Source organism: Chiloscyllium plagiosum, unplaced genomic scaffold (genome assembly GCF_037043375.1).
Source record: "Chiloscyllium plagiosum isolate Xiang-an unplaced genomic scaffold, Cpla_swu_hap1 HiC_scaffold_11, whole genome shotgun sequence".
Classification (NCBI taxonomy): Eukaryota; Metazoa; Chordata; class Chondrichthyes; order Orectolobiformes; family Hemiscylliidae; genus Chiloscyllium; species Chiloscyllium plagiosum.
Genome location: NW_028270149.1, coordinates 29,838,457 through 29,865,229, shown reverse-complemented (window position 1 = coordinate 29,865,229; position 26,773 = coordinate 29,838,457). Strand labels below are relative to the sequence as shown.

Genomic DNA, 26,773 nt, shown 5'->3' with positions numbered 1-26,773 from the left:
GTGGTATATATGGATTTTAGTAAGGCGTTTGATAAGGTTCCCCATGGTAGGCTACTGCAGAAAATACGGAGATATGGCATTGAGGGTGAATTGGAGGTTTGGATTAGGAATTGGCTGGATGGAAGAAGACAGAGGGTAGTAGTTGATGGCAAAGTTTCTTCATGGAGTGCCGTCACTAGCGGTGTTCCGCAAGGATCTGTTTTGGGACCATTGCTGTTTGTCATTTTTATAAATGACCTGGAAGAGGGGTTAGAAGGTTGGGTGAGCAAGTTTGCGGATGATACGAAAGTCGGAGGAGTTGTTGACAGTGAGGAAGCATGTGGCAGGTTACAGCAGGATATAGAGAAGCTGCAGAGCTGGGCAGAAAGGTGGCAGATGGAATTCAATGTAGCTAAGTGCGAGGTGATTCACTTTGGGAAGAATAACAAAAAGATGGGGTACTGGGCTAATGGTCGGATACTTGGTAGTGTGGATGAACAGAGGGATCTTGGTGTCCATGTACACAGATCTCTGAAAGTTGCCACCCAGGTAAATAGTGCGGTGAGGAAGGCATATGGCGTACTGGCTTTTATTGGTAGAGGAATTGAGTTCCGGAGTCCTGAGGTCATGATGCAGTTGTATAAGACTCTTGTACGGCCGCATCTGGAATACTGTGTGCAGTTTTGGTCGCCATACTATAGGAAGGATGTGGAGGCATTGGAACGGGTGCAGAGGAGGTTTACCAGGATGTTGCCTGGTATGGAAGGAAAATCGTATGAGGAAAGACTGAGGCACTTGGAGCTGTTTTCACTAGAGAAAAGAAGGTTTAGGGGTGACTTGATTGAGGTGTACAAGATGATTAGGGGGTTAGATAGGGTAGACAGTATGAACCTTTTCCCGCGTATGGAGTCGGGTATTACAAGGGGGCATAGCTTTAAATTAAGGGGGGGTAGATATAGGACTGATGTTAGGGGTAGGTTCTTCACTCAGCGAGTCGTTAGTTCATGGAATGCCCTGCCAGTAACAGTGGTGGACTCTCCCTCTTTATGGGCATTTAAGAGGGCATTGGATAGGTATATGGAGGATAGTGGGTTAGTGTAGTTTAGGTGGGCTTGGATCGGCGCAACATCGAGGGCCCAAGGGCCTGTACTGCGCTGTATTCTTCTATGTTCTATGTTCTATGACTCTAAATAAATTTAGTTATGCCAGAGCATCAAGTAGTCCGTGAATGGTGTGAAAATAGAAGTTGAAAGAGAGCTCGAGGTGACCTTTGCGTCTATTGTTCAATCGATGAGCAGTCACATCAACATAACAAACAATATTAACTCTAGAGACAGGACGGGTAGAACAAACGCAGATTGAGTCAAATTAAAGTTGAAAACCTTGACCTTAAACAGTACCGCACAATCTGGTCACAAAGTCCATTTCGTGTCTTCTGATTTGAAATTGCACTTCACAGTCAGGACAAGGAGACGTAAGTTCGAACTGGTGAAGGGAGTAATGGCAGGAAGATCTCCACACAAGCGATCCCTGGAATGGCCCTTCGCTTTGAGCTGTGGAGGCAAAGCCCACTGAGACATGCAGGGAACAGTTAGAATGGAGGAATCTATAGTGTATGGCGGAGTGAACATCCCGCCTGTACAGGTCCTGTGATTTTGGTGGTTGTCAGTAATTTACCTAGAAGTGCATAGAGCTCCGTGATATTTTCACGTAGTGAACAGTTCAAAATATTGGAGACTAAATTTGTGATCTAATTTCACAATGCTAACTTTTAACCATTTTCACCGAACCGTATATTCACTTCTATATGTTTGCAACCAAGTTTAGCTCAGATTGCTCGCATATTTAACCGCTGTTGGACAGCTCTGGATGGAAACAGGGGTTGGGGCGAAGTGGGGCAGGCAGTTTAATTTTTTTGGCTGGAGAGGGTTCTTTTAAGGCGCTTGTTAGTTCATTGCCGTTTACCACTTTGGAGTCTGAAAATGTGGAAAGGTTAATCCAGCATTTTATTTAAGTAGGTCGTTTAAAATTGACAGGCAAAATCTTAACTTTTTTTTACTAACTGCATACTGCTGATTTGGAAATGATGCCCAAGCGGGCTATCAAAGGGACAATGTATCATTATGGGAAGCGGCTACACTGAGAGCTTTGTTGATGCCTTGACAGATTGACTTTCTAATAGCGAATCTGATAAACCTTGTGACTGTAGATTGCCAATGGGATGTATGTGGGCGGGATTTCCGTTCCTATATCCCGCCTTCACCATTCCTTGCAGAAGTATTGCAAATCCGCCTCCTTCCAAACTAAAATCTTGTTCAAAACTAACTTTCTTTGTGCGTCCCAGTAGCTTTGGAGTTTTTGCGAGCTTTATTGGTGGTTGCTGTGGTTTCCATGGGAGGTTCATTTCCTGCATTCCTATCATACTCCCGGAATGAGCAAGAGCAGATTAATAATTATTACCAGCTTGGCTCCTAAAGGAAGAGGAAGGAACTAGATGGGAGGGGGAGGGAGAACGAGTACGAGAAGAACAAGAAAGAAGTATGATTTGCCTTGTGAGAATTCTTGAAGAGTTTCATGTCTGGCTTCATTTATAGAGCGGACATATACGCCAATTTGAATTTCTACACGGGGCCAGGAAATAAGGTACTGGATTCTTGTATTTGCAGTTGTTACGTGTAACATTCCGTCTTGTTCAAGAAGAACAAAAAGTGGTGGAAAGGGGGCGGCGGGGAATTACATTGTGGCCAAACTCAGAAGAAACAGCCGGCACCGTGCCTGGCAGGATATGTCCCTACGTGGCGATGTGGGAGGAATGATCGCAAAATCCCAGCCCGATCATTTGCAACGTTGAGAAAGCTCCGAAGTCGGTAAGTTCTTGACCGACACAAGCTTTCCTGTCACCGGCACAGGAATGTGAATGGTTGATGGTATCGTTAGATCACGCGCCTGAACCAGAAGCTGTGTATCCGTCTAATGTATTCCTCAGTTTCCGTACATCCTTCTGATAACTTTTCATTAATATCGACCTTTTCCAAATTATTTTATTCAGTTGTTTCATTTTGCTGCAGCATTTCTATCTAATTATTTTCCAAACTTGCAATATTAGCCCGGCTGCTTGTGATTGCGCTGGAAATACACAAGGAACCCATATATTTGAGTTTTATTCGTCTTAGAATAACACTTTTTTCACAGCAGCCAACTATTTGAATTATGATGTACATAATAAGTATGGAGCAATGGCAATCTATTTTCTAGTACTTTACCAAGCTTACGTGAAGGATTGGGAGAGAGGAAAGGAACAACCCTTCCAGAATATTTTCTGTATCAATGAATGCAGTTTGCTTTTTAAGGGGGGGAAAAAAAAGTTTTGCAAAACTTCTTATACCAAAACCTAATTTGGTAGCACTGTCGATATGATGAGGGTAATTCACTTATTTGAGTGTTCTTTGCTCTGACTTAATTAAAGACAATTCTGAAGGTTGTAGTTTATTCCATACAGGAACTAAGCAGTGAGGCAGGCGATACTATTTGACAATGGAGTTGTCCTCACTAACGAGTGATTGGAAGTGCATGTTGTACTACGTACAACTTAAAATTCCTTTCCAACCATACAAGAATTGAATTTTCTTTGAACTTTGGCAAAAGAAAAGTAAATGAGAAGGAGACAGGTAATAATTTTTCACGAATAGTATTTTAAAAGTGGTAAATGAACATCCAGCCCAGGATGTGTACAGTGCCACTCCAGTTTTCAAATGCCTTTTGTTAAATGGGAAGTTTTACTTCACTGTCCTTGACAAAGCTGAAAAAAAATGTCCACGCTAGTATTCAACTGATTTTTTTTCACATGTATTGAACTTTTTGTTCAATTTGATTTGAATAGAATTCGGATTAATGCAGAAAAAAATCAGGGAAAGATAGGAGCTTTGGGTGAAAATATTTGTAGAGCTCTTGCCTGAGTTTCCATTATTGCTTGGCTTCGTTGACATTGACACCTGTCCTGAAATTTGGATGCCTACAGTTAAATTACTGTTAAAACGAAGTTCAGATTCTGATTAAACTGCGAGAGCAAAGTTTAAGCAAGTTTTAAGTACTCGGTAAAACCTGACGTTAGTGTACATTTTTTAATGCATTTTTAATTGGTATTTTGAGTGTATTTCTCTACTGCTTCATCAGCCCCTGGCCTTCAATGTTCTAGCATTGCCTTTTTCAGTGCTGAAAAATTGTTTCCAGGAAGTGGACATATTACAATGCAATAATGTAATAGGTAGGGGGAACATAACAAAACCCTAACAAAATTGTGATATGTTCTAATTTCCATGATCTTTCAGTTTACAATGGTATCTGATTAGAAAAAAAAAGTTTAACAAAATAAATTAGAGAGGAAACAGCAGGTTAAGTGATGGTTAAATCAAGGGAATTTTTAAGCAAAAGATTATGCCAATACAAACTTGAAGTAATCTCACAAGAAATAAAGTGCTTCAACAATAGCTGAGTTTTTTTTTGTGTGGGTAGAGCCTTCTCAGTTATGAGAAATCAGAGTCCAGCGTTGAAGCAAATTCAGCAAAATATGAAGAATATGACAAAAGAGATGGTTGAAAAATAGACTGAGGGTTTATAAAGAGTTATTAGCAAGTAATAGAAGAAAATAGGAAGGAACGCAAGTCAAAAATAAAATAATCAAAATGATATTTGGCTCAGTTTATTTAGGTGTCTGTCCTCCACTTAATTAGTGGTTCCGATCCATTAGTTTACTTTATGGCTACATACCTCATTCCTTGATAGACCTGGATAATTTATTCTTAAATAGTCTCTGCTTTAAACACAAACTCTGGTAATGCAATCTAGAGCTTCACAGATCTCAAGCAAATGTTTTCTTCTGCTCTGAGTCCTAAATTACTTCAACTTGGTTCCCGAATCTCAGGAAAAAAATTGTTTCAACTCTGTTCCATCTTGGTTCCAACTTGTAGCTCTTCCTAATTGTTGCACAGCTATCAATTTACTTCATGTGTTTAATTGGGGGAAAAAAACAGGTTTTCAATTATTTTCTCAAAATAGTGATTCTGAACTGCATCCTCTCTTTTGAGTCAACTGGTTGGAGTTGAGCAGTGGGGAGAGAGGTGTAGGAAAGGGGAACAAGTCTAAAACTGGATACAGTATACCAGTTGTGACCAGACCAAGCTTTTGTGTGCATTCACAGCTGCATCTTAACTTTTTTTACATTCCTTTCCATAAGACCAGTTAGCAAAGGAAATATAGAAATTGTAATATAGAAAATAGGCTTTTGACTCAGCAAGTTATGCATTTCGAAAGGACTCATTAGGGATAGTTAACATGGCTTTGTGTATGGGAAATTGCATCTCATAAACTTGATTAAAGTTTTTTGAAGTGGTGACAAGATTCATGAGGGCAGAGCAGTGGATGTTGTCCATATGGACTTGAACAAAGCATTTAAAAAGTTTCTGCATGGTAGATTGGTTAGTAAGGTTAAATCACATGGGATCTAGAAGAGCTAGTGAATTGGATGCAAAATCGGCTTGAAGGTAGGAGACAGAGGTTGTGGTAGAAGGTTGTTTTTCAGACTGGAGGCCTGTGACCAGAGGTTTGCCACAAGGATCGGTGCTGGGTCCACTGCTTTTTGTCATTTATATAAACAATTTGCATGTGAACACAAGAGGTATGGTGAGTAAGTTTGCAGATGACACCAAAATAGATGGTGAAGAAAGTTATTTCAAGTACAATGGGACCTTGATCTGATGGGCTGAGGAGTGGCAGATGGAGTTTAATTTAAATAATTGTGAGGTGTTGCATTTTGGTAAGGCAAATCAGAGCAGGACGTATACAGTTAATAGTAAGGTCCTGCGATGTGTTGCCAAGCAAAGAAACCTAGGGATGCAGGTGCTTAGTTCCTTGAAAGTGGAATTGCAGGAAGACAGGGTGGTGAAGAACGTGTTTGGTACACTTGCTTTCATGAGTCATAACATTGAGTGTATGAACTGCAATATTTTGTAGCTGTATAGGACATTGATGTGGCCACTTTTCAAATATTGTGTGCAGTTCTGGTCATGATTCTATGGGAAAGATGTTGTTAAAGTTGAGACAGTGCAGAAAAGATTTACAAGGATTTTGCTAGAACTGGATGGTTTCAGTTATAAGGAGAGGCTGAATAGACTGGGAATTTTTTATTCACTGGAGTGTTGGAGGTTAAGGGGTGACCTTACAGAAGTTTATAAAATCATGAGGGCATGGATAGGGTAAACAGACAAGGTCTTTTCTCTGGGGTGAGAGAGTGCAAAACTAGAGGACATGTGTATAAGTTGAGAGGAAGAATAGTTTAAAAAGGACTCTGTGGGGGTGGGGTAACTTTTTCATGTTGAGGGTGAAATGAGCTGCCAAAGGAAGTGGTGGAGGTGGGTACAATTACAACATTTAAAAAGCATCCGGATAAGTATATGAATAGGAAGCATTTGGAGGAAGTGTTTGGGCTAAATGCTAACAAATGGGACTAGATGTCTGGTCAAAACTTCTATTCACACAACCCACTATATTTTGCGGCTTATCCACTTGTGCTGCTGCTTTTAATGCCTTCTGAACCTGAACTTAAATTGCTTTGTTCTTGTATGTAATCCAGTTTTCTCTTATTGAAAATATAGTATTTGCTTTGCAGGGTATGTCTAGAATCACTTTGCACATACAACATTATGAAGTAGTTGTATATGTGGCATTAAAATATGAGTTTCCACTGGAAAAAGGCATAAAGTTGTTGCCATAGAATGGCTTCTTTGGCTTGAAGTGGGATTCATCCTTCATGTTCTGTAAATATTTTGCATAAATTCTCAGAAATATTTATATAACCAGATTCACATGTCTCTAATTGCTTGGTTCTAATGATTTAATCAATCTGGATCTTCTGGTATCCTCCTGCCACCTTGTTGGAAAGAGGGTGTAATCCAGGAAGAAAAAGTGAATGTATGACCAATGATTATGTTATGCTCCTAGACTTCGGTCTTTGCTTTTCATTTTTAAATGTTTTTGGGTCCTGTGTGACACTTGAACCTTTCAGGGTAGATTTCACTTCCTTTGAAATCTCTTTACGTTGACTTATTCAGTATTCTTTCCATGCCCTCTTCTGCTCCAAGTCATGCAGTATTATTTAACAGCCATGCTGTTTTAAGTGTGTGCTGGCTTCTATCCCTGGAAAATATTTCTCCTCTGTTCCTCCTCCTCAGTGTTTGACATTCCGCTTTCAAAATCTAGACAGACTGTTAATGGTCTGTTTGCAATGTTGTAAAATATCCTGTTAATGAGGTGTTGCAGTCTAACTATTGCAAAGTGTTAGTAGAAAAAAGATGTCTGTTCTGCAGTGTATGCATGTGTTTCTGGAGGGATGGCGGAGTTCTTTCTGATGGTGGAATTGTGTGCAAAAATATTTAACCTGATTTGGTCACTTAGCAACCAGAATTCTCTTCTGGCACTGCCAGATTGATATTAATAAGTAACTACATTTGCAAAGGCCAAGAGCAAAGTTATAGTGATCATTTTTTTAAAAATGGCATATTGTGAAAAATATGTTTTCTTGTAATAAATAAACTATACATTATTTTCCCTTTTTCACTTTTCTCTTTCTTACTGTAGGTCCTAGTTCATGATGTATCCTAGACATCTTTGAGCTTGTTTAAATGGCCATTCTTCAGGTTTGAGCCCAGACAGTACATGTTGAGCATTACTTATTTTTGAAGATATCCCAGCTGAATTTAATTCTGTTTTACTCTGGAACCATATGTGTACATTTTCTACAATATTTACTTGATTATGATCAGAGACCGGTACCTGGGCTGATTTTTGTTTAATATTTCCTAAACCTCTAGATATTTGAGGCCTATAGTGGCTGTATGATATATTAATTGTCAGTTCACTCCACATGGGCACCTAGGGTCTAACTCAGCACAGCTCTTTATGACCCAGTCCTCACTGAAGAGCACAGCTGTGCTATTTGTTAATAAAATATGGTGCATTAGTCTTCTGAACAAATATTGTGCTATAAATTCAAAGACCATTATCTTAAAAAGTGAAACTACTGAGATAATGAGCAAATTGGGTGTTACCTTTGAAGAAAATTATAATTCAGTTGACACTTCAGGTATCAATCTTTCCTTTGAATCAATCTCTAATTGCTTTTCTTTGAGGAATTAACTCAGTAAAGATTTTAAGATGTTGTAAATGTGAACCTTCGAGAGGTAGTCAAGAAATCCTGATGAAGGGCTTTTGCCCGAAACGTCAATTTTCCTGCTCCTTGGATGCTGCCTGACCTGCTGTGCTTTTCTAGCACCACTCTAATCTTGACTCTAATCTCCAGCATCTGCAGTACCCACTTCCACCTTAGAGAGGTAGGCTATTCAGCTCCTGAGCCTGTTCCAGCATTCTGAGTGATTTATAACTGAGCTGTATCCACCTGTTTTGGCTCAATAACTCTGTATTTGCTTGTCTAATAAAAATCTATCAGACTCCAATTTAAGTTTATTTATTGATTGTGTCTCTGTTGCTTTATATAGGAATGACCCATTTTTCTACTGCTTTGATCACATTTTGGTTAATCTGCCCTGCATGCCTTCCAAGGTCACCATATCCTTTGAAGGTTTAGTGCCCAGAATTGTATGCAGTACTCTAGATGTAGTCTAACCAGGACTCTTCATAGCTGGAGCAGAATTTCCTCTCTTTCATATTGTAGTTTTCCTAACAACATTAGATTTTCTTGTTTAAAAATCACACAACACTAGGTTATAGTCCAACAGGTTTATTTGGAAGTACTAGCTTTCAGAGCACTGCTCCTTCATCATGTAACTAGTTTATTCAAAAGAGGAGGAAGGTGTCTGGCCAATGGTTATCCCTTAATCAACTTCCCAAAGCCTTCTCTGGTCATCATCACATGGTTACCATGTTTCCTGCATTACTCAATGCTCAAAACGAGTCCATCCTGAAGACCTGCAAATGCTCAGGAAAGTTCAGTCACGGGCTGATTAGAGAAAAGTTGCCCCTACAAATAGTATGGAAGTAAAGGGTAAGAAGCAGCTCTTTGAATTACATGGATATTTTCTTTGTGCTTGCAGCTGATCAAATCACCAGTAAACCTAACAACAACAAATGAAAATGTGCAATTGGAAGGAGAGGTTAGGTAAATCCTGGTGATGGGGGAGGTACTGTCTGAGATAGGGAGTTGGATGGAGGGTGTTTTTGAGGTTCAGAACCCAGCTGCTGTCTTGCTGAGTGCCTTATTTCTGCTGCGGAACCTTCTATCTGCAACCAGGTTGCAGGGATACCACAAGGAAATTTGGGGAAATGGTAGGGTTGGGAGTAGATGGGTGGCCACAAGAAAGCTGAAAACACAGGAGAGAGGGAGGTTACAAGGGAAGAGAAGAAAGAGGCTGCAAAGAAGAGAGAAGTGCTTCAAAACTATTAACAAAGGAACACTCATCCAACTAGCAGCTAGGAAAACTTGAAATCATTGAGATAAGTTGATTGCAAGCAATGTGCTTTCTCCACCTTAAGGCTGCGAATGTTCAGGAGCAATTATCTGTAGAAGAATAATGCAAGGCTATGATAATGAATTCTGTCAGTTGTTAAATTTAAATTTGAGATGGAAATCTCACCAGTCTGTGAAAGGTATTTGGTGATAACTTTGTGTTCAGAAGTATGTGTCAATAGTTGGGATCTGTGAACCTCAGGGCATCAGGACTCTGCTATCATGTCCAATTGCTCACCAAATTGTATTCACGATCTTTGCTGATTTACATCGACTCCTGGTTAATCAAACATCTCAGTATCTGGATGCCTTTAGTATCTGGACTCAAAGTCTGCAATTCCCTCTCCAAATTTCTTTGCACCTCTACAACTCCTGTATTTTGTGGTGCTTCAAACTGGATTCTTTTTCACGAAGCTTCATTGAGTTGATGTCATATTTTGTTTCAGTCCTTCATCAGACATCTTGGAATATTTCCTGTATTCAAGATGCTTTACATGAATACAAGTTATTGTAAAGCAATTTTAATATGATTTGTGATAGGAGAAAGCAAACGAAAAATGTGGTATTTGTGAAATTGTGCATTTTGCCAAACTAATTATGAAGTTCATTTGTATTTTGTTGGTGTCGTTGTATTCTAAATCTATAAAGAGAAATCACCTCACAACTTAAGATTCACACTAGTGAGGGAAAACACCATAAACCCAGGTGTACGTGCGTATTGTTTTCTGCAAACTTTGAAAACTAGGAGAGAGTGGGAAGAAAATAGTGTGTTACTGTTATATAATGAAATACACCTGTGAGTGTCATTTCAAAAATACTAAATAATCAAGGAGCTGAAGAGGAAATAAATACATCAGCTACCAATGGAGAATATGTAGTGGGGAAACGAATGAGGGTAAAGGTGGATAAGTTCCCTGGACCAGATAGGTTGCATCCTAGGATATTAAAGGAAGTAGCTACAGATGTGGATGCACTGGTCATAATCTTCCAAGAATCCTTAGATTCTCAAACTGCTAATGTTACACCGAATTCAAAAAGGGAAAGAGACAAAAGAAAGACAATTGCAGGAAGATGTTATGTTCTATTATTAAGGTTGTAATACACAACCTTTCAAAATACATAAAGTTATTCAGCCGAGTTCATATGGCTTCATGAAGGGGAAATCATGCCTCTCAAATTGAATAAAATTCTTTGAAGTAATAAGTAGGATCGATAAAGGGGAGGATGTGCATGCAACATACTGTATTTGGATTTCCAAAAGGCGTTTGATAGGTACTGCAAATAGGGCCTCTTAAAATAATAGCCGATGGTTTTGGGGTAGTGTGTTGGCATGGATTGAGAATTGGCTAACTAATGTATAAGACAGTTGGGATGAAGGAAAAATTTCCAGGATGGTAACCTGTGACTAGTGACTAACTGTAACTAGCCACAGGGATCAGTACTGGGGCTGTAATTATTTATAATAGACATTATATGAATGAGTTAGATAATGAACATGAATGCATTATAGCCAAGTTTGTTGATGACACAAAAGTAAGTGGGAAGGCACGTAGCAAGGATGACGCAGACTCTCCAGAGAGAAGTAGGTTTAAGTAAGTGGGCAAAAACTTGGCAGATAGAATATAATGTGAAAATGTGAGGTTATTCACTTTGATAAAGAATAGAAGAGCTGAACATTATTTAAATGGACAGGTACTGCAGCACAGGGAATTGGGGATGGATCCTTGTGCCTAAATCAAAAACAAGGCATGCAAGTTCAGCAGGGAATAGGGAAAGCAAATGGAATGTTGACCTAAGTTTCAAAGAGAATGAAGCATAAAAATCAGCAAGTCTTGCTAAAACTATACAGAGTACTAGTTACACCATAGCTAGCATACTGTGAACAGTTTTGATCCCTTGATCTAAGGAAAGATATACTAGCATTGGAGATAGTTCAAAAAGGTTCATTAGGTTGCCAATGGCTTCATCTGAAATCTTACAAAAATTATGGAGGAATGTTTTAATGAATCAATTAGATCTCTACTTATGCGGAAGTCAAGGAAGCACACTAATAGTCTTAATACAGCTCTTGCTTTGACTTTTTTTTCTGCTTCTTGAACTAAATTCTGGTAAGATTGCATGCTTGTTTTAGTAAGTGGAGATATATCAACTTAATAGAGTAGTCCATTAACGTTTTCTGTACAGCCTAGAAAGTCATTGTAATCTTCTTGGGTGGCCTCTTGGATTGAGGATGACTTGCTACTATCTGGTTTGGTGAACTTTGAGATGACTGATTAGTCCCATGTGTGAGCAGCAGACTCTGCCACGTACACTGTGTAGGTGATGCTTGAAACATTGGATAGATAGATTGGTTAGAGATCTGTATGTTCCCTCTAATTGAGGAAATTGAAAAAACATTCCTCTAAACATCCATGTCAAAGTCTTTCTGTGCTTGTTGCTTTCTCTATTTTGGTCAGTCACAAGCCAGGATCCCCATTGTGTCTGTGAGAGTGTTTGACCTCTTGGAAGAATCTTTGAGCTCTTTCCTGCAACATTTCTGGTGTCTTCATGGGATTCACCTGCTGAAACTGAGTTCCAAGTAGGGTGTCAGGCATAGAAAACAACATTTCCTAAACAGTTAAATTGATTTTAAGTGATTTGTGCCTCAATTTTGGAGTGTTTTCTTTGGCAACAGATTTGAAGGATCTTGCAAAGGACCATTAATGATGATTCACCAATGCATTGAGATCCCTGGTACATGTGCATGTTTTATATAAGAGTATGTGGATCACTATTACATGGTGAAATTGAAATGATTTTAATTTTGCATTGAATGTTGCATAAGTTGATCAGTTCCTCAGTTCTTTTCTTTTGAAAATCTCTTAGAGTTGAGGTCCAGGATTACAATGAGGAAAATAAAGAGGAGAGTGTAATGACATGACCTTGTTTGACAGTTCTCTTCATTACGGTAGGGTTTACAGTTGTTCTGTTGGTGAGGATCATAGCTTGCATGCCATCCTGGAGTAAGCAGATGATGGTGGCAGTCAGCCTTTTTAATTCTACTTGGTCACGATATGGGTGACACTAGCTGAGTCAGCTACCTATCCCCAGTTACCCTAGAGAAAGTGGTAGTAAACTTCATTTTTTAATGTGCTGCAGACCTTTGGGTGTAGGAGTACACACAATCCTGTTAGGAAGGGGAATCTAAGTTAGGATGGTGTGTGTGGCTTGGAGGGGAATTTGCAAGTGTTGGTGTCCCCGTTGCATGTGTTACCCTTGGTTTTTAGGTGGTACGGGTCATGAGTTTAGAAGGTGCTGTCAGACATGCATTGATAAATTACTTCAGTGCATCTTGTAGATGATGCATACAGTTGCTTCAATGATGAAGGGAGTGAATGTTGAAGGTGATAGATGGTGTACTATTTTAGTGGGCTGTGTCCTTAATGGTGTGAAGCTTCTGGAGTGTTGTTGGAGCTGCACCTATCCAGGCAAGTGGGGAGTATTCCATATCACTCTTGACTGTTAATTGTCGATGGTTTACAGGCATTGGGGGCGGGGGGTGGTGGTCAAAGTGAGTTACATGCAGATTTCCTAGCCTTGACCTGGTCATTTCACTGCAATATTTGTATGGATGGTTTCTTCAGTTTCTGGTCAATGGTAATAACTAGAAAGTTGATATGGGGAATTCAGCAATGGTAATGCCATTCAGTGTCAAGGAACAATTGTTTATATTTTCCCTTGTGCCAGGCAATGACCTTCTCCAACTTCTGCAATATGAATTTTACTTGCCACATTGGATATTGTCCAGGTCTTACTACATATGTACTGCTTCAAAATCTGAGGTGTTGTGAATAGCACTGAACATTGCGCAGTCAGCAGCAAATCTTCCCAGCTCTAACTTATTGATTTTGGGAAGATCATTGAAGCAGCTGAAGGTGGCTGGACGTAGGACACTACCCTGAGGAGCTCCTGCAGAAATGTCTGGGGACTGACCATCAACAATCACAATCAGAATCCTTTGTGCTATGTGTGGCTCCAATAAACGGAGAGATTCCCCCAAACTGTCATTGACATAAGCTTTGCTAGGGCTCCTTGATGCCATTCTCTATCAAATGCTCCTTGATACTAAGGACACTTACTCTTCCCCATCACTAATCAGGTTAATTCTTTGCAAGTGCTGCTTGACAATGCTATTGGTGACCCCTTTCCTCACTTTACTGATGAGTGTGAATAGAGTGACAGGGTGGTAGTTGTCTGGGTGGACATGGCCTGCTTTTTGTGGGCAGGATGCGTCTGGGCAATTTTCCATCTTGCTGGTGGATGTAAGTGCTATGGCTGTACTGAAACTGAGTGGCTGGGTGTACGGATAGTTCTGGAGCCTAAGTCTTTATTACTATTGACATTCCACTAATCTTTGAAGAATTGGACTCTTCTTTTTCAACTTGATCCTGCCCTTAATTTCTTTCTTTAGCCACAGACCGCAGGCACACCCATTTCCTGCAGCCTCTTTCTCACTGGATTATATCTTTGTTGAGCATAGTGAAATATCTCGTTCAATGTCTGACACTGCATATCTACCGACACTTAATCTAATTTCCCAGATGCAATTATTCAGCCTTGACTTTTGCGCAAATGTGCTATGCGTCCCCACCATTCGGATGGGGATGTTTGTGGAGCATTCTGTTAGTTATTTAATCACCCATCGGTATTCCTGAAAAGGTGTGGCAGGACTGTGGAGTTTTGATCTAATCATTTGGTTGTAGGATTGCTTATCTGGGTATATTGCATCCTGCCTTTGCTGTTTGGCATGTAAGTAGTCATATGAAGCCTCACCAGATTAACACTTCATTTTTAGGTATGTCTGGTGCTGCTCCTAGTATTCCCCTTTTGTACTCACTGTTCATTTTAACAGAGTTGATCCAATGGCTTGATTGTAATGGGAGAGTGGGGATTTGCTGGAATATGAGGCTCCAGAATTGGTTTGAGTACAATTTCGCAATCTTTGCTCTGTCTTGAGTTGCTATATCTGCTTGAAGTCTGTTTCATTTATCACAGTGGTGCTGTCGCAAGGCACTCTGCAGAGGTTACCCCCAATCCAAAAGATAGGACTATCAGTGTAAGCACACGGTGCACTGGTCACTCCTACCACAAGCATGATGGGTGGTTAGGTTGGTGAGAATGAGATCAACTAGGAGAAAGTGAGGACTGCAGGTGCTGGAGGTCAGAGTCGAGAATGCGGTGCTGAGAACGCATAGCAGGTCAGGCAGCATCCAAGGAGCAGGAGAATTGATGTTTCGGGCATAAGGCCTTCATCAGGAATGAGCTCATTCCAGCTTTTTCAGCACCACACTCTCGAGAATGAGGTCAAGTAGATTTTTTTTCTCTCTGGTTACCTCATTGCATGCTGCAGACACAATCTAGCAGCCCTGTTCCTTAAGACTCAGCCAACTTAGTCAGTAATTATTCTACCAAGTGAACTCGTTTGTGATATGGTATCAATGGTACAAGCTTTCAGGAAGCTTTTTGAGGAAGCTGTTTGTGCTCTGCAAAGTCGAAGTCTTATTCTTCTTCCTTTCTCTTTGGTGCAGTAGCCTTTAAGGGAGAGCAAGTCCTTTATCCAGAAGGTCCATGGGTGTATGGCAAGTTGCAGTACCTGAGTTGAGATAAGCTAACTCAACATTGGTAACTGAATGTTGAATTGTGTCTTATGATCCTGTTCCACAGCTACCCGATGAAGGAGCAGCGCTCTGAAAGCTAGTACTTCCAAATAAACCTGTTTGACTATAACCTGTTGTTGTGTGATTTTTAACACGGTAATATTGTAATACTGACCATCATAAATTGAGTTATTCCCTGAACTCCAAAGCAGATTTGTCCCTTTATAGTTCTTGGTTTCCCAGGGGAAAAAAAAGGAATGTTGTTTCCTGGCCAAAACTAACTGGGTCAGTGCAGAAAGCAGTAAAGGAAGCATTGGGAGTGAGAAAGAGAGCCTTGGGAATTGTATCTTTCCCGGACTCCTGAGGAAAATAAAATTGTTTTGGAGAAATAAATTCTGGAAACAGTTAAGTCTGTAAATGCTTTAAGTTATTTTTGTGTGATGAAGTACGAACATTGTGCAGCGTAAGTGTGAATTAGGCTCTTTGCTCAGTCAGCTGTGTTTACTAAAGATCACCTGTTTCCTTTAGCCCTGCTGCTGCGAGATTAATGTTTAAAATATTGGCAGTTGGAGTGTTTTCAGTGTATGCTTTTGTCACATTTCAAGAATTTTTGACAAATTTTGCTGAAGAGGATTGTAACTGTTAGAATTTTTTGGCCAGTGTTCCCATATTTAAAAATATTAGCGCACACTGGAGTTTTATTATAATACTAGTTACCATTCCACTTAAGTTGTTTCCTCTGGTAATTGTAAACAATACGCAATTTGCGAGCCTCTCTGTGATTGGTATCCCTTCACACCCTTTGTGTTGGGAGGTCCTGGATATGGGTCGATCTTATTAGACCTTCACATCAAAATTGTGAATACATACATTCACTAAACAGTTTATAAAAAAGGATTGCTTCAATGACAGTCATTTGACAGACCCAGAGGTTAAAATAAAAATAGGCAAGTCAAAATTGATTTTGTTTTCAGTCAAACAAAATGAAACACTTTTATGAAAGAAACTTTATGGGTTTATCATCATCAGTTATTTCACAAAGACAATTTATTTGCCCAGAGTCCACTCATAATTATTGCTATGTATGTTTACTTACTGTGAAATAAATCTGGCCCAGTCTTATCAAATATTTACACAGCATGCCTTTGAAAAGATTGGAATGGCTCACATGCGAAAGGCATGATCATCCAGTTGGGATCACAGGAGTATACTTCATATGTTTAAGCTACAAAATAGTTCTGGTCAGTACTTGCTAATACCTAAATTTAAACTACTCCGACCACTTATGGAAATGGCTACCTTTACTGGACCTGATACAATACCTAAGGCTATATACAAGCAAAGTTTGTAACAGCTTGAGGTACAAAATGAAATATTCTTTCATTCCACTTCTGATTTCACTAGAATGGCTGTCTTAGTCAGTAAACGTTGTATGTGAAGTAAGAAACATGTACACTTTCATATAATACTCTACCTTGATTCCCAGAAACACTGATGCTGCTTCAAGGATACTCATAATAAGATGGCGAGGCAAGTTCTTTTTGGTAGATTATGGTGTGGAGTGACATTATACAGTTTAGGTGATTTATATAGTCCCTTGTTTTAAGATCAACCTCAATTTAGCTGATGTTAAGTTCTCGTGAAAGATGAGCTTCTGTCCTGTCATTGTATATCTCATTTCTTCTGTGCAGGCATGGTTCCTTTTGAATCCTAATATGTTGGTCAAATTTAGCTTTCTTTTCCAAATCCTTTCCATTATTAAGGTTATTCTTTCCCACCATCAAATTACTAAATGTCATTGCCAGATTTGTTCCCTATCGCTGTTAAAGTTTTATGCACTGCCCCAGCCACTCTTGCCACTTCTATCCTCCACGAATTGCATGCATTCAGTGCCTATATCTGCACTTGCATAAAGACTTGTACTCCTAGTACTCTTTCCCTACCAAATCACACTGGTTCTTTTTATGCTCGAGCAAATTGCTTTCATGATCTTTGTCCTCTCCTTCAAATCTCTCTTAGGCAGTGTGTCAAACTGATCTTCAGTGAACTTCTCACGTATTTGCTTGCACACTCAACTTTGTTTTACTGCAATTTTCTCACTCTGTTGGCACTTACTCTTATAGTTACAAAGTTGTTTCACTCTTGAACTCCTCCTGTGTTCCTTCTGTGACCATTGTTTTTCTGCTTCAACATTTGCTTCAAGCCTTTTCTTCATGTGCTAGACTTTAAGCTGAACTGGAGGTGAAAGGGCACTGCCCTACCCATGCAGAGCTCATGTTGGTAATCCATGTTTTAAGGAGAAAGTGAGGACTGCAGATGCTGGAGATCAGACTGAAAATGTGTTGCTGGAAAAGCGCAGCAGGTCAGGCAGCATCCAAGGAGCAGGAGAATCGACGTTTCAGGAATTCCTGCAGAAGGGCTCATGCCCGAAACGTTGATTCTCCTGCTCCTTGGATGCTGCCTGACCTGCTACGCTTTTCCAGCAACACATTTTCAATCCATGTTTTAAGTAATGATAGGAAATAGAAATTTAATCCCTCCCCTACAGGGTTGTCATCTACTCCAACTTTGGGCTGGACGGTCTGGTTTGTGAGTGTGCAGTCTGGAAATTTAAAAAATGCAAACTAAACCTCAAAAGTCTGGCTTTTGACATAGTTTTTAATTTCATTCTTGCTTGAATATGTGAAGCCATTTGTTCTAAAGTCACCATGTTTTTCAGTATCCTGTCATAAGAAAATTAAATATCATATGAGTAGCAATGATCCAAAGACCCCGTCCTTACCTCTGTACTGACACTAGCCCAGTTTATAAATGTAATTCTTAGCTTGTGGATATCACTGGAATGATTGGTGATTAATGCCCATCCTTTATTACCTTATGCAGGTTGTGCTGGGGCCTTGGTTTTGAACTGTGGTAGTATATGGTGACAGTGCTCCCACAGTGTTGTTTCAGGCTGGAAACCTCCAACAGATTTTAACCGAGTGAAAGTGAAGCAAGGAAAAGCAGTAAAAACTGAAAGAACTGTGGATGTTATAAATCAGACAAAAATGGAAGTTGGTGGAAAAGCTTATCAGGGCTGGCAGCAGCTGTGAAGAGAAATCAGCGTTGACGTTTCAGGTCAAGTGACCCTTCCTCAGAAGGAATAACCGTGTATATCCAAAACAGAATAGCATGTTACAAAAAAGATGTTTTGGAAAAAGGTAATGACCTCTAATACTGTCTCTTCCGTCTTCATTTCCATTTCTCACCAAGTTTCAAAAAGTGAGTGTAGACCCACTGGTCTGTCACTGCTGCGGTGGACACAATCCCTTTTTATTTGTCATGATGAACCTGAACTGGATTTAGTAAGCCCATTGGTTTAATTTAACCAATGATCCAGGTATTTCAATGAGCTTATCTTTCAAAAGTAAAATTTACTTCCATTTATATCATGTTCAGTATGGCATAATATCCATTTCCTCTTGTTAAGGAAGAGTCAGAAATTCTTCACTTGTGTCACTGAATTTAAGTAAATGGTATGAGGTGGTATGATAAATTGGGGATCATTATTCAAAGGAACGTTGATAAATAGGCAATGGCAAACATTTAAAGAGTGCATGGATAATTACAAAAGTTATTAATTCTGGTCTGGCAAAAAAAAGAAACAGGGAAACATGCTCAGACCATGAAAAACTAGGCCAATTCGGGACAGTATTAAACCCAAGGAAGAGGTGTACAAATTGACTAAGTAAAGCAAAAGACTTGAGGGTTAGGAGCAGTTTAGAATCCAGCAAAGGGAGAAAAAAAGACTGATTAAGAGAGAGAGAATAGAGTATGAGAATCAACTTTTAGGAAATATACATACTGATAGTAAACACTTCTATAGGTATGTGAAGAGAAAAAACAGTAAAGATGAATATAAGTACTCCACAGTCAGAAACAGAAATTTATAATGGGAGCAAAGAGATAGCAGATCAATTAAATACATGCTTTGGTTCTGCCTTCACAAAAGAAGACACATTTGACATCCCAAAAAATATGGGGAACTCGGGTTCTAATGGGAAGGCGAAATGGACAGAAGTTCTAAGTAGAGAAATGGTATTGGGGAAACTAACGATTAAAGACAGATAAATCCCCAGGGGCTGATAAGCTTCATCCCATAGTACCAAAAGAAGTAGCCATAGAAATAGCAGATGCACTAGTGGTCATCTTCCAAAGTTCCATGGACTTTGGAACAGTTCCTGTATCTAATGTAATCCCACTTTTTAAGAAGAAATGCAGAGAGAAAGCAGTGGGTTATAGACCAGTTAGCTTAACACTGGCAGTGAGGAAAAATGCTAGAGCTCATGATAAAAGATGTAATAACAGAGCACTTGGAAGAGAATGAAAGGATCAGACAGTCAGCATGGATTTACAAAGGGGAAGTGAAGCTTGACAAATCTGCTGGAATTTTTGAGAATGTAATTAATAAAGTGAATAAGGGAGCTGCGATAGCCTCATGGTATTATCACTAGACTATTAATCCAGAGACTCAGCTAATGTTCTGGGGACACTGATTCAAATCCTGCTAACAGCAGATAGTGGAATTTGAATTCAACAGAAAATACCTGCAATTAAGGATCTATTGATGACCATGGATGAGTATTGTCGGAAAACCTATCTGGTTCACTGATGTCCTCCAGGGAAAGAAATCTGCCATCCTCACGTGACTCCAGACCCACATATGTGGTTGACTCTTAATTGAAATGACCTAGCAAGCCATTCAGTTGAGCCAATCTCTATAAAATCTCTTCAAGGGCAACTAGGGATGGGCAATAAATGCTGGCCAGCCAGTAATGCCCACATCTCCCAACCGAACAAAGAAAAGGGAAGGCGATGGATGATGTTTACTTGGATTTTTGGGAGGCTTTCAATTGGGTCCTTCAGTAGAGATTAGCATTCAAAATGAACGTGCATGGGGTTGGAAGTCATGCACTGAAATGAACTGAGAACTGGTTGGCAGACAGAAAACAGTAGGATTGAACAAGTTCAATCCATCCCCTCTCCCCCAACCCCACCACCCCACCAGAGTTTCAGGCAGTGACATAGAGTAATACAGCCATCAGCGCTTGGACGCCAGCTATTCATGTAATAGTTAATGATTTGGATGAGGCAGCCACAGGTCATATCTCTATGTTTGCAGAAGATTCAAAGCTGGGTGGGAGGGACTGCTGTGAGGAGGATGCAAAGAAGCTTCAGTGTGATTTGGACAAGTTAAGTAAGCAAATACGTAGCAGATGCAGTGTAATGTGGATTATTGTGAGGGTTTCCACTTTGGTAGCAAAGATAGGCAAATTATTATCTAAATTGTGAAATTTGGGAAGGGATTGGTGCAGTGAGACCTGGGAGTTCTCGTGCACCAGTCGCTGAAAGTAAACGTGTAGGTGCAGCAGGCATTGAAGAAGACAAATGGTATGTCGGCCTTCACAGTGAGAGGATTCAAGTACAGGCACAGGTATGTCTCTCTGCAACTGTACAAGGTATTGGTAAGACCACGCCTGGAGTATTGTATGCAGTTTTGTTCTCCTTATCTGGGGAATGATATTCTGGACTAAGGGAGTGTAAAAAAGGTTTACTAATCTAATTCATTGGATGAGAGTGTGATGATGGGCAAGCAAAGCAGGTCAGGCAGCATCCGAGGAGCAGGAGAATTGATGTCCTGATGAAGGGCTTATGCCTGCTCCTTGGATGCTGCCTGACCTGCTGTGCTTTTCTGCGGCCCACACTTTCTCCTGATTCCTGGAATGCCAGAACTGAGGGAGGAATCTTATCAAGACCTATAATATCCTAACAGGATTAGACAGGATTGATGGAGGAAGGATGTTCTCAATGAACATGGAATCCAGAACCAGGGGTCTCATCTAAGGATAATGATGGGCCTTTGAGGACAGAGACGAGGAAGAATTTCTTCACCTTGAAAGTGGTAAACTTGTGGAACACTCTGACACTTTTGAGACAAAAATATTGAATGTTTTCAATGAGTTAGGTATGGTTCCTAGGACTAAAGGGATCAAAGAATGTGGAGAGAATGGGAGCAGGATACAAAGTTGGATGACCAGCCATGTTGCATGGCAGAGCAGACTCAAATGGCTGAATGGCCTACTGCTGCTATATGTTTCTTTTTTCTGTGTCTCTCTTACTGTGGCACTGTTATAATTGCAAAAAAAGAACGAATTGCTGTGATAATAAGGTGCTCCTGTTATTCACACAAACCACTCTTTTTGACTTGCCTTTGCCTGCTTTTTGAAATTGTATAAAACCCTTTTTTTTTTGTTTCTATTTTGATATGTGGTCATTGACCTGAAACTTTAACGTCATTTCTCAGTACAAAGATGTTGCTGACCAGCTGAATATTTCTTGCAGCACCTGTAGGACTTCGCTTTTGTATAAAGCTACTATATCACAGCAGCTTTCCTTGTCACAAGGGAGGTTAATCCTTGTTACAGGTTGAAACACTATTAAAGACAGAGTTAGATTTTAGAAGACTTGCACATGCAGTTCCTTGTGTGGTTCAGTCATCAACAATTTGCCTTTGAGGCAATTTGACCGATTTCTTTGGAAGCTGCACCTACAATGTGATGAGTCAGTTTAAGTATGAAAATAACAGCTTCAGTTCACCTGTTAAGATCTTGTTAGGGATTGTTGACACTTGAAGAAGGAATTCAAACACCCAATAATTAGCCAAATGAACTAAGCCATAAGATCTTTCACTTTTTAACTAGAAACAAACTTTAATTTATATATAAAGGGGTATTAAACATATGGTACATGCATGACTAACTTAATATAATTTGTAAAGATTTCTGATTTAAACTGATATATGAGCATTCCTCATTCCTGAAGAAGGGCTTATGCCCGAAATGTCGATTCTCCTGCTCCTCGGATGCTGCCTGGCCTGCTGTGTTTTTCCAGCACCACATTTTTCACTTTGCTTGGAACCAACTCAGTTGATTCACATTCCATCAGAGTCATTGATTTCTCTTCAGTATTTCAGTTATTCTCCAAGGTATGTTGGGGGTCCATTGGGATCCTTCTCTTATCTTTCAGTTAGTTGACCCTCTAATTTCTTCACCAACCTAAATTCCAAATTCCACAGTTCAAGCATATGATTGCCCGCAGCTCATGTAGTGGTTTAAAACATCAGAAAATATCTTTGATTTCCAATAGCCCACTTTGTAGTTTCCATTTGCAATCAAGCTGATTACTTCAAGAAGCCCTGCTACCTTTTATTGAGGATTACGGTAGATTTCTTTTCCCTTGGCTTACAGTTAAATAAATCTTAGTTCCCTTACCAATTATGATTAATACCGAATATTAGCCCCCGAATTTCAGGCTACGTCCTAGTGATAAATCTAGCACTTCCTGTACTTCAGGTTTGTCTTTATCTCTTGACGTCTATGAAACCACAATCTACAGTTAACCCAAATGTGACAAAGACTCTTAGTCGCTTTTCCAAATATCATCCAGTCTTTCCTGATGGCTATGCTCTAACTGAATTCACAGATATAAATTCCAACAGAGACGTTTACTAAGTCTGATCTACTTCCATTGACAGTGTGACATCTTGACGTGTGCCTAGGTAAAGATGCAAATGAACTGCACTTTAATTTCAAAGTTTTCCTTAATTTTGGCAGCCACATGGATAACTTATTCTTCAGTGGAAGTACCTGCAAATGTCGCATCTCTGGTGCTTTAGCTAAGTAAGCATGCATGATGTTTATGATCTTGCTTTTCTAGCTGTTAAGCTCTTCAGTTAATGTAGCCACAATCTTTTAAGTGTATTAACCTTTAAGGTTATTTCAATTGAAGTTATTTGGGGTTACTTCTTCAGTTCTTCAATTTCTTAATCAGATGCTTCCAATTTCTGCATGAAGTTCAAGAAATGGAAGCTTTGATACATCCTTAAAATGAATAATTACATTCTGAGATATAAGAATTATGAACTAAGTATTCACAGCTCTCTATACAAAAATGTGAATTTCACATATTATTATCCAAAGTACCGAAGAGTCAGCTTCTCTTGATCTCTTTCTCTTATCCATCTGGTTGATTTTTCTTTTAACCAATTTATTTTTGAACTTTGTTGACCTCTTCTATTAATTGACTCTGCACAATTACTGTGCTTGGTGTAAAAAAAAGCCTTTTCCAATTTAATGCTGATCAGTTAATTTTCAATCTGTGTTCTGTTGAGAGCCACTTTTTGTTCTATGCATTGATGGTATGATCAGTGGCATTCTTTGAAAACATGCAAGTACGAGACTGCTTTATTTTCATATTATTGTCACTGCGGATATTTGGGGGAACCTAAATCTTCAGAGGCCTTCGGATGTAGATTGAAGTACTTACTGCATTTAAAACTTTACTTGCCAATCTGGAAATGGCTCACAATGTATTGACTACATTTGGGAAGAGGCGTGTTAAAGGATAATGTTACAGTGGATAATATTAAATTGCTTTCTGATTTTGATGTAACTTAATAAAAATTCTTTGTTTAACCCTTTTATAGGTAGGGTACTGTACTCAATAGGAAAATATTTGTGCATACATGTGTGGGGCTAAGACATTTAGAAGTTTATCCAAATCTTTTTGAATTGTGAACATTAAATGTAGCTAAACTTTCAACAGATGGGAATCAGAATGTTCTACCACATTGGTTGCCAATGTCACCGCATGTCCTAATGCTCTATGTGCTGGATCTAACTGGACTCTGCTAAAAGACTCTCCAGGGAGGAAGTGAGGACTGCAGATGCTGGAGATCAGAGCTGAAAATTGTGTTGCTGGAAAAGCGCAGCAGGTCAGGCAGCATCCAAGGACCAGGAGAATTGCCATTTCGGGCATAAGCCCTTCTTCAGGAATGAGGAGGGTGTGCCAAGCAGGCTAAGATAAAAGGAGGAGGGACTTGGGGGAAGGGCGTTGGGAATGCGATAGGTGGAAGGAGGTTAAGGTGAGGGTGATAGGCCGGAGAGGGGGTGGGGGTGGAGAAGTCGGGAAGATTATTGCAGGTCAAGAAGGCGGTGCTGAGTCCGAGGGTTGGGACTGAGATAAGGTGGGGGGGGGGAGGGGAAATGAGAAAGCTGGAGAAATCTGCATTCATCCCTTATGGTTGGAGGGTTCCTAGGTGGAAGATGAGGCGCTCTTCCTCCAGGCGTCGTGTTGCCATGGTCTGGCGATGGAGGAGGCCAAGGACCTGCATGTCCTTGGCGGAGTGGGAGGGGGAGTTAAAGTGTTCAGCCACGGGGCGGTTGGGTTGGTTGGTGCGGGTGTCCCAGAGGTGTTCTCTGAAACGTTCCGCAAGTAGGCGGCCTGTCTCCCCAATGTAGAGGAGGCCACATCGGGTGCAGCGGATGCAGTAAGTGATGTGTGTGGAGGTGCAGGTGAATTTGTGACGGATATGGAAGGATCCCTTGGGACCTTGGAGGGAAGTGAGGGGGGAAGTGTGGGTGCAAGTTTTGCAATTCTTGTGGTTACAGGGGAAGGTGCTGGGAGTGGAGGTTGGGATGGTGGGGGGTGTGGACCTGACGAGGGAGTCGCGGAGGGAGTGGTCTTTCCGGAATGCTGATAGGGGAGGAGAGGGAAATATATCCTTGGTGGTGGAGTCTGTTTGGAGGTGGCGGAAATGACGAAGGATAAACAGATAATCCTTCGTCATTTCTGCCACCTCCAAACAGACCCCACCACCAAGGATATATTTTCCTCCCCTCACCTCCCTATCAGCGTTCTAGAAAGACCACTCCCTCCGCGACTCCCTCGTCAGGTCCACACCCCCACCAACCCAACCCCCACTCCCGGCACCTTCTGCAACCACAAGAAATGCAAAACTTGCGCCCACTCTCCTCCCACACTTCCCTCCAAGGCCCCAAGGGATCCTTCCATATCTGTCACAAATTCACCTGCACCTCCACACATCATTTACTACATCCGCTGCACCCGATGTGGCCTCCTCTACATTGGGGAGACAGGCCGCCTACTTGCGGAACGTTTCAGAGAACACCTCTGGGACACCTGCACCAACCAACCCAACCGCCCCGTGGCTGAACACTTTAACTCCCCCTCCCACTCCGCCAAGGACATGCAGGTCCTTGGCCACCTCCATCGCCAGACCATGGCAACACGACGCCTGGAGGAAAAGCGCCTCATCTTCCGCCTAGAAACCCTCCAACCATAAGGGATGAATGCAGATTTCTCCAGCTTTCTCATTTCCCCTCCCCCCACCTTATCTCAGTCCCAAACCTCAGACTCAGCACCGCCTTCTTGATCTGCAATCTTCTTCCCGACCTCTCCGCGCCTATCACCCTCCCCTTAACCTCCTTCCACCTATCGCATTCCCAACGCCCCTCCCCCAAGTCCCTCCTCCCTACCTTTTATCTTAGCCTGCTTGGCACACCCTCCTCATTCCTGAAGAAGGGTTTATGCCCGAAATGTCGATTCTCCTGCTCCTTGGATGCTCCCTGTCCTGCTGTGCATTTCCAGCAACACATTTTTCAGCGTAAAAGACTCTCCAGCATAGTTAATGAAATTAAAGAAAATGAACCTTTTGATACTTTCCTCCAAGAGAAAAGGAGACCATAAAACTTTACCACTGAAATCATATGGTCATTCCAAGTTAGGGAAGGAAATCTAAACTTGCAGGGCTGAAATCTCTTTTCGTGATCATGTGTGCACATTATGTTCATGTGTTGAAAACTTTGCAGACACATTTGCCTTTAAGGGAATTACTCAGGTGCTATTGTTTAAAGATTATCAGAGCAATTCAGGTGATCTCATTTCTCTGGCATGCTTTTGATGATATAATTTACATAAGAACTGCAGTTTACAATAGGCTAGTGAAATAAATTAAGCCTGTCGATTTGCTGATGTTTTATTTTCCTTCTGGTAGAGTCTCTGGGGGTGAGCAATCTCTGTGATCGGTGGTCTATCCTGCAAGGAGTGAAGTGTTTGTTTGAACAAGATGCTGTTTACTTGGAGGAACACAGCCAGTTACTGCACCGGCATGAGCTCTCCACAATAGCTGAGGAGGATATTGAAAAGAGTGAAACAGGTACTTTGTAGCTATTACTATAAAAGGCACACCTAAGTTACTGCACTGTACAGCAATTCAGGACCAAGGAGCAATTGCCAAAATTTAAAAACAACTTTCCACAAATTAAGACTTGGTTTTCAAAAGCACAAACTATGTTTGATATGTTGTGAGGCAGACTTTCCTCCATGTACCATGATGGAAGAGTGAGTTGTAAATTTGTTGTACTGCTTGCTATTTTTTATTACATGAAAACAATGGGCAATGTAAATGTGCACATGAAGCCAGTTTATCCTTGGGGTAAGGTGACTTTTTTATGTCATCTTTGCTAGTGTTTTATGCAAGACCATACTATAAGTAAAACTTGTTATGAATCTCATGGTATCATTTTACATTTTATGTGCAAAACATATCCAATAATATATCACGAGTGACTTTAGATTTCTTAAACGAAGAAAAACACTTGCATTAATCATGCATCTTTCACAATCTTAGGATGTCCCAAAAAAAACTTTACAGTCAATTATGTACTTTTTCAAGTATAGATTACTTTGTAATGTAGGGATGAATGGTGTCGGGAATTGGCATACAGCTTGGTCCCCAAAC

The 26,773-nt window shown here is 40.4% G+C and overlaps 1 protein-coding gene across 3 annotated transcripts in view; it reads left to right on the top strand.

Moving 5' to 3' along the window:
* amot (angiomotin) overlaps positions 1 to 26,773 on the top strand; it is a 132,153-nt gene that overhangs the window by 52,421 nt on the left and 52,959 nt on the right. Inside the window, exons 1-2 of one of the 3 annotated variants that reach the window (XM_043704945.2) lie at positions 2,213 to 2,622; positions 26,027 to 26,188. Coding sequence is in view for 1 of the 3 variants with exons in the window: in XM_043704943.2 (XP_043560878.1) it covers positions 26,027 to 26,188 (162 nt within the window). In the remaining 2 variants the exon portion in view is untranslated. Of the gene's footprint in view, positions 1 to 2,212; positions 2,847 to 26,026; positions 26,189 to 26,773 lie in introns of those variants that run through there. The other 2 variants (XM_043704944.2, XM_043704943.2) reach the window with 2 other exon arrangements.